An 8,674-nucleotide genomic window follows, 5' to 3' on the forward strand; every position below is an offset into this window, starting at 1 on the left:
TCTTTCCTTCCCAGGTAGCAGTTGATCCAGTAATGCCACTATGTAGTCTTAGATTTACCAAATAAATTACTTTTTGTAGGCTTATAAAGAAGTATAAATATGGGCTTGGAAGAAACTCACCATGAACAAATCCATTTAATTCATTTATAGAATGGAGAACTTCGTAAAAATATGTTTTCTTATAATTCTTTTGTAAACATTTGAAATACTTAAGTCTTTGTCATGGCACCTGATCTAACATCTATTTATGAAATTTTATGTAAATCTTGATGTTAGTTTGTAGTCAATGTTACATGCAGGGCTGCTAAGACTTAGTAACACAAAAAAGCCCTTTTTGAAGCTGGTTAAAATATTGTTTGTACAGCTTAGCTGAATAAGCAGAAATAGTCATGAACATGAAATTCTTTAATGCAATTTTGGCCAGTAGCACAGAGAATCACACAGAATCACAGAATGGTTGTGGTGGGAAGGAACCTCTAGAGTTCATCTGGTCCAAGACTCCTGCTCAGGCTGGTTTGGCCAGGACCAGCTTTTGAAGGTCTCTAGGAATGGAGACTCTACTACCTTCCTGAGCAACCTGAGCCAGTCTTCAGTCACTCTGACAGTAAAGAAGTGTTTCCTAATGTTCAGACAGAGCTTTCTGTGTTTTAGTTTGTGCCCATCACTTCTTAGAGTCACTGGGCACCTCTGAAAAGAGCCTGGCTCCACCTTTGTACCCTCTCTTCAGGTATTTATAGACATTGATAAGATTCTACCCTGAGCCTTCTTTTCTCCAGGCTGAACAGTCTCAGTTCTCTCAGCCTTTCCCTATAGGAGAGATGCGTTGGTCATTTTTGTGGCCTTTCACTGGACTGTGTCCAGTAAAGCACCCTGTCCTCACTAGCTCCTTTATCTCTTGGAAGAGGAAGTTGTCATCCATGTACTCCAGGAATGTCCTGGGTTGCTTATGACCTATGTTGCCCCTTCAGCATGTACTGGGTTGGTGGAAGTCCCCTATGAGGACCAGGGCCTGTGAATGTGAGGCTGCTCATCCTCTTATTCTTCCTGGTCAGGTGGCCTGCTGTAGCAGACACCCACTATAATGTCACCTTGACCTGTCCTCTTTAACCTATAAACTCTCAGCTGAGTCCTCATCCATCCCCAGGCAGAGCTCCATGCACTCCAGCTATTCCTTTATGTAAAGGGCAACTCCCCCTCCTTGTCTTCCCTGCCTATCCTTCCTAATGAGCCTGTATCCCTCCCCTGCAACACTACAGCCATGGGAGCCACCCCACCACATCTCTACGATCCCAACAAGATCATAGCCCTGTCACTTCACACAGATCTCTAATTCATTATATTTATTCCCTATACTGCATGTATTGGTGTACAGGCACTTCAGAGAGGTGCCCCAGCATGTTGAGTTTCTGGAGAGGGTTTGAGGGATTTCTCCTCCTTGTAGGCATTTCCTTGCTGAGCTGCAAGTGTGGGGTTGGGGTGATCCTTCTTAAGCCCGATTTTGTTGTTTTTTTCTTTTATCCCTCCTTGTCACACCACCCCATGCCCTTTGCTGCATGATCCTGTCTATCACTCCCCTCCACTAGATCAGGTTGTTCAAGTGAAAGGTGTCCCCTCCCTGTGGTAGGGGGTTTGGAATTAGATGATCTTCAAGATCCCTTCCAACCCAAACCATTCTGTGATTCTACACAACTACCATATTGTAGGCATGCTGAGCCCATATTCAACAAGCTTAGGTTTCCATCTGACTTACCATTTAATGGGAAAAGATGTGTTGCTAGCACATGCTGCAGAACAGATAAGGGACTTGCTGTATTGGATCATATTGCAGGTTTTCACTAAATTTTGTCAGGTTTTAAGGTGGCAATCTATGTTCTTAGGAGCATAGCAAATGTGTGGCTTTTTAAAGAATGATACAGTAAAATACTTTAAATATCAAACATAATAAGCAGTTACAAATTAATTTTAAAACTTTTTTAACTTTTCTTTTTTAATGTCTTCTGTATTTCTAAAATGTAATTTGAACTTTTTTTCCCAAAGGTTCTTTCCTTGGCAGAACAAATTCAGTTCACTGAAGATGTTGAAAGTGCTATCAAAGACCATAGTCTGCAACAATTAGAATTAGAACTCATGGCTAAACTGGAACATTATACTACCATTGATAGTGGTATAGAAGATACTGGGAGTACAGGTATAAAAATCATTGTTAATATGTAATTATTCATAATGACTATAGTTTTATAGTATTTGATGTTCTGTTTACTTAAGCAGGAAATTATATAAATCTATCTCAGTTTGTGTTCATAAAGTTAAGTTACATAAAGTTACCCACTTACAACTCCCAAGATTTGTGTATTTAATGTTACAAGGTGAGCAATGTTTTATTTTTATTTAGATTAAAACTTACGTTGAAGCATTTGTATGTGAAAACCTCTTCTAGTTATTTTTTAAATGCATATATTTTGGTTCATATATTTACTGATAATTTGTCTTCACCTACTGAACTTTGCTGTAATGTTATGTTTCACGGGAACTAGCCAAAACCCAGTACTTTATGTCATGCCCATATATTCTGTATTGCTGTGTAGGTGATGCTCTTTTTCTATCTTAGATGTATACGTCTACATCTGAACTAATAATTCTTGCATACCTCTCTAGGAATATCAATAAACTACTTAATCTCAAGGCATGTTTGTTCTGAATCTTATACAGTGCAAATAGGTTAGAATAATTATGCCTTTGAATGCTTATTCCTCTCTTTTGACCAGAAGGGGACTTTAAATGACTACCTCAGATGTAAAATTCTATAGTGGAGGTTAGGTGAGGTGTCTCTGTACTCTGATAACTCTATACCTTATATGTATAAGACAATTCAATTTGACATGTAGCTGATAATCTTCCACCACATTTTTTAACAGTTCATACAGTAAACAGCTATACATCTGATGTATTAACTAGGTATAGAATTCCTATCACCTACTTCTCAGCCGTCTGTGTATTTATTTATCTAAGCTCCCTTTCTCCATTTTTGCTATAGCCATTGGAGAAATGTCATCAGTTATAGAAGAGCATTCATTCCGCCTGTTGTATAATACAATTAAAGTAACTTTTTCGTTTGGATAATAGGCATGAGTTTGAAGTAAGTTGCCTGATTATCCCCACTTACTTTCATTTAATATTCCTTTCATGGAATGGTATAGGAGAACACAAACTGGACTTCCTTCAAATGAAACTGAATTAAACAGTATGTTCTCAGAGTACACTTAATGCACCCAATCTGCTAGTGAACATTCATTCTGCATCATCCTAATTGTCTTAGTAAAATTGCCAGTTTGTGTGTAGTATGGTTTTCAGATCAGCAGCAGATGAATTAACAGAATTGTGCCACACTGATTACTGAAGTGGACATGGTTGTAAACACTCCTGTAATAAACTACTTTCCAGAAAAGCCTCTATCTCTCTCTATAGAGTGTGGAGGCAGACAGAATCACTTCTAAATGACTGAATTTACATTATGATTCACATTCTCTGTCAGGATCTCATTTTATACTGCTTACTTTAGGTAATAAATAATATTTCTGTATATAATTGAAACAAGATCTGAATAAAATTTGCTGGTACTAGAAAGCAGCATGATGAATTTGAGACTGGGTAATGTGTATCTTCCTTACTACAATGCTATGATTTTTTTTTTTTTTTTGTGTGTTTGTGTGTGCTTATTTGCAGAATCAGGAATCCTTGAGCTCAAACTGAAAGCTCTGATTCTTGATATCATTCATAACATTGATGTGGTGAAGCAGCTGAATCAAGCTCAAGTTCACAGTGTTGAAAATTGGGCTTGGAAGAAGCAGCTGAGATTTTATATGAAAGACCAAAAATGTTATGTTCAGATGGTAGATGCTGAACTCCAATATACTTATGAATATCAGGTGTGGTATTTTTAATATTTTCCTGGTGGCTTTTATATGTTTCAAACACTTCCACATATGCTGCTGATTACCTCCCAACTGTTGCTATTTTTTTCAACTTTGTTGTTTCCTTAGCATGCTGTTTCATAGAAGATACTAAAAGATACTGTAATCATTTTCATTCTTGATATTAGTGTGGTAAATGTAAGGTGCTTTATATGGAAAATGGCTGCATTATCATATAAATATTTTTCTAGTAAGCTTTCTACTTCTGTATATCAGAGTGCAGTTTCATCTGTGTTGACCCTTTTTCCGTAATTCGAAAAAAAAAATTCCACAATTTGATATTCGCTATAAAATCAAGAAAACTTCATAACTGTAAACAAATTCATGTGGTTAATGAGATGGTAATCTTGAGCATTGTGTTACATTTTCAAATTAATGAATTATGAATATAATTAAAGTGCATCATCAATAATTTCTGTTTACCAATTAATATAATTTGTTTTGTTTCTGCAGGGTAATTCCCCTAAACTTGTTTATACACCTTTGACAGATAAGTGTTACTTAACTCTTACTCAAGCTATGAAGATGGGCCTTGGAGGAAATCCCTATGGTCCAGCTGGAACTGGAAAGACAGAATCAGTAAAGGCTTTGGGTGGACTTCTTGGAAGACAAGTATTAGTCTTCAATTGTGATGAGGTGAATATGGTTATGCATAATTTAGGAAACAGATATCTATGCCTATAATTCATAAAGGAATATTCTAGAAATACTTTTGATAATTTGTCAGATTCCATTAGACATTTGTGACATTTCCAATTACATTTTTTTTAATAGCTGGGAAAACAGTCTTTCATTGTCTTCATGTTGTTTGAATTTTGATAGTATGCTTTTTAATTTAAAGGGCATTGACGTGAAGTCGATGGGGCGCATATTTGTGGGCTTACTGAAGTGTGGTGCCTGGGGCTGTTTTGATGAATTCAACAGACTTGAGGAAGCTGTACTGTCTGCAGTATCCATGCAGATTCAGACAATCCAACACGCATTGAAGAAACATAGCCCTGTATGTGAGATGCTTGGCAAAAAGGTACAGCAAAACTTACTTATTTTTTTCTTATAAAAATAGTCTATAAACAACAGCGTTAAACTTAAAAAGTGACTTCTGTAACTAGACATAGTGCACCCAGCATTGCTCAATACTGTTTCATATGACGATATACTATTACAATTCACTTCTAATGCTAGGTTGAAGTGGATCATAATTCTGGAATTTTTATCACTCTGAATCCTGCTGGAAAAGGTTATGGAGGAAGACAAAAACTGCCTGATAACCTCAAACAACTTTTCAGGCCAGTTGCTATGACTCATCCAGACAATGAACTCATTGCAGAAGTGATTTTGTATTCAGAAGGCTTTAAGGATGCTAAAATACTCGGTAGAAAATTAGTGTCTGTTTTTAATCTAGCAAGGTAAGCTCCCCTCCCCCCACCCCAAATTGTGTTACCTTTCTAATTCTCTTCCTTTCTGCTTTTTTTTAGCATTGATCTTTGTGCTTATCTTACTATCATCATGTTTCTTCTCCATTTAGACTATGCCAAAGCATTACTGTAGGGATACAATCTACACATACTTTGTTAATTTTCTGTAATATTTTATAATTTGGATATTACAGGAAGCTATATGTCAGAAATAAAACCAGGCATAAAACCACAGGTTTGGAGTCATCAAAAATTTTACAATCAATACAGCTCTTAAATCTGAATGGTAAATCTCTGTAGATATTAATTTAACTTACAAAATAGAAGTCTTGCAATATATTGAGTGGTTCAGGTGTGAAAATATTTGGAAAGCAGTTATAAACTCAAGATGGCAAAGTACTGCTCCCCTATTATGCACACATATGAGTGCTCACAAGCATTGTGTAGCATTTAGACTCTTGAAGTGGTTGAAATGCAAGTGAATGTTTGGTTATAAATATATTAGAAAAAACTTCTGAGGTTTTAAATAATGGTGTAAGGGACAATTATAAATACATTAGTAATGTAATTACATTACTCCCTCTGAAAATTTCAGTGTCATTGCTTATATCTCTGAAAGGCATTTCAGATGGCACTACAAATACTCATCAGTCTCTCTTTTGCCCGGAACTATATTCATTTGCCAAATAAAAATTTCAGGCACTGTCACCTAAAGATTGTTACATCATTGCTGTTTTTAAATTCAGGGAGCTTCTGACACCACAGCAGCACTATGATTGGGGTTTACGAGCATTAAAGACTGTTTTGAGAGGCTGTGGCAGTCGTCTTCATCAGCTGAAGAGAAGTGAAGCAAAGAAAGAAAGTAAGGTTGACCATACTGAACTTCTGATTACTTGGGATATTGTACAGATATCATTCACTACAGGTTTCTTGTTCACTGGAGTTTTGAGAAGCCATGGCTTGGATCTGGAGGCAATTTAAAAAATAAAAAAATATCTGTGAAAGTCCTCCATTAGGAGATTGCAAAAGACTGTTGTCGTGTTCTAGATGGAGCTCTTATAAGAACACAGGTATAGGACTTTATTCTGGGATGATTTTGAGTGTTTCTCAAAGACTCTTGTTTTCACTTGGATTAGGACAGGAAGGTTGATGCTCTGATGCCATCATTATTCATCAGTCATCAGACCATTCTGGTTCCGTTTGAGGTTTGCTAAAATTGTTACATGGTATTAGATTGCATTTAGGAGGGCAGAAACACAGGATAATTTTCACCTGTGGTTCCTCGTCCTGCTCTCTGAAAGTGTATATTTTACATGAGAAGGCAATTTGATTAAAAAAGAAAAAAAAACAGAGATCAGAGCCCTGTGCCTTTCCTATCATGAGCATCCTAACTTTTCTGGCAGAGTAAAGCTTTCTTGTGGTTGTTTTTGTTCTGGTCCCAAAACACTTTTATTTCCATGGTAGTTCAGATTCCAGAGGAGTTGTGGAGAGTGTTTAGTTGTAAATATTCATAGATAATTAGGACACGCTTCAGAGACATGACTTCAAACCACCTCTGGTAAGAGTAAGATCTAGAATCCAGGTCCTTAATTTCTGTCATGAGTACTTTAATGAGTAAGCTATTGTGTGCTGCTACTCTTAGTCCCACTTTAATCATTAAACTATTATGTACTATCTAGCCAGCATCATAACCATCTCATATCTGCATAGAACGGGTTTGTGAGCATATATGAAACTTAAAATAAGGCACTCGTCTAAATTCCAAGTAGAGGGGTACATGAACTAAAATGTAGTCTGCACTGTGATTCCACCTTCAATGTCTTAGCAGCGTGACCTCAAGTGCTGATACATTCCCAGGGAAAAAAAACCCAAGAAACAGCTTAAACTCATCTGGCTTCTTTGCTTTTATTTCCAGTTAATGAAAGTCACATGGTGGTGCAGGCTCTGCGGCTTAATACCATGTCAAAGCTTACATTTGCGGACTGCTCACGTTTTGATGCACTGGTTAAAGATGTATTTCCCGGCATTGACTTTAAAGACGTGGAATATGCAGAGTTAACTACAGCTTTACAACAAGTCTTTGAAGAAGCAAACTTGGAAATTATAAGCACCCAGGTACACATTAACTACAGCAATAAAACAGCAAAAAATGTTATTCTAAGTTATAATTGATTAATATTACATTCATTTGATTAATATCTGTTTACTTTTGAAAGAAATATTTTCTGAAGAAGTGAGAGTAACTGGAAGTTTGATTCTAATTACATGTATATGAAAAAATAAGTGTGTGTATTTGAAATGTGGTGTATCAGTTGTGTAATTGAAAGAAAAATAGTGCAAGGTAAATTAGCATGTGAACATCTGACGCAGTTTCATTAAAGTCAGGTACAAATGTGAATGAATATTTTGGACAGTGAAAGAAGTAAATAAGTGAACGGTTAGTTTATCAAACAGTTCTGTGTCTCATCTATGTTTATGTATTGTAGGGCTGGGTGAAGTTTTGTTCATTAATTTCTTGGTAAAAATATGCCCAAAGAAGGCTGATATTTTTATATTAGTAACTTAGTGAAATGTTTCTAACATGCAAAATAAGTTTCTTGATATTCTTTGGTATCATATTTTTAATTACTTCTCCAAATATCTATTGTTTCAAAAAATAAAATTCTCGAAACAAATAGAGTGCATGCAGGGTTAATTGGAAAACAGTAAAAAGAATGATTGTGAAGTTGTAAAGCTAAATAATAACCATTATCTCTGTTATTATCTAGATCAAGAAGGCTTTGGAATTATATGAACAGCTACGTCAAAGAATGGGTGTAGTTATTGTAGGTCCAAGTGGAGGAGGTAAATCAACACTTTGGCGGATGTTAAAGGCAGCCCTTGGTAAAACTGGCAAAGTAGTGAAACAGTACACTATGAATCCCAAAGCTATGCCTCGACATCAGTTGCTAGGCCATATTGACATGGATACCAGAGAATGGTCTGATGGCGTGCTTACAAATAGTGCTCGACAAGTCGTACGAGAACCTCAAGGTATGTTTGTGAGGGAGTTATATGTACTTATGCCTAAACTACTGAAATTGTTTATTTTCAGACACATTTCTATATGTGTTGTTATTTGTGGATAGCATAAGGTAAGAAAAACTTTTGGTGACAATCTTAGTCAGAACGCTGATACATACTTTGCAAATTCTGTGGTAAGAAAGCAAAAATGACAGCAGAAGGTAAAGAATGTAAGGAATCTCTTTATAGAATTTACTGGCTGGATGTCCACAGACAAAGAGTTGT

General features: G+C 36.2%; 1 protein-coding gene across 1 annotated transcript in view; it reads left to right on the top strand.

Annotated features, from left to right (window-relative positions):
* Nucleotides 1-8,419, top strand: part of LOC104408335 (cytoplasmic dynein 2 heavy chain 1-like) — a gene marked incomplete at both ends in the record, with an annotated part of 18,047 nt that extends 9,628 nt beyond the window's left edge. Inside the window, 9 exons of the mRNA XM_010017901.1 lie at nt 1-14; nt 2,038-2,188; nt 3,724-3,926; nt 4,425-4,607; nt 4,813-4,995; nt 5,154-5,377; nt 6,133-6,248; nt 7,302-7,501; nt 8,155-8,419. The exon at nt 1-14 is cut by the window's left edge and continues 142 nt beyond it. Of these exons, the coding sequence (XP_010016203.1) occupies nt 1-14; nt 2,038-2,188; nt 3,724-3,926; nt 4,425-4,607; nt 4,813-4,995; nt 5,154-5,377; nt 6,133-6,248; nt 7,302-7,501; nt 8,155-8,419 (1,539 nt within the window). The remainder of the gene's footprint in view (nt 15-2,037; nt 2,189-3,723; nt 3,927-4,424; nt 4,608-4,812; nt 4,996-5,153; nt 5,378-6,132; nt 6,249-7,301; nt 7,502-8,154) is intronic.
* Nucleotides 8,420-8,674: the final 255 nt, after the last annotated feature.

The sequence above is a fragment of the Nestor notabilis genome, unplaced genomic scaffold (genome assembly GCF_000696875.1).
Source record: "Nestor notabilis isolate BGI_N333 unplaced genomic scaffold, ASM69687v1 scaffold26257, whole genome shotgun sequence".
NCBI classification, from domain to species: Eukaryota; Metazoa; Chordata; class Aves; order Psittaciformes; family Psittacidae; genus Nestor; species Nestor notabilis.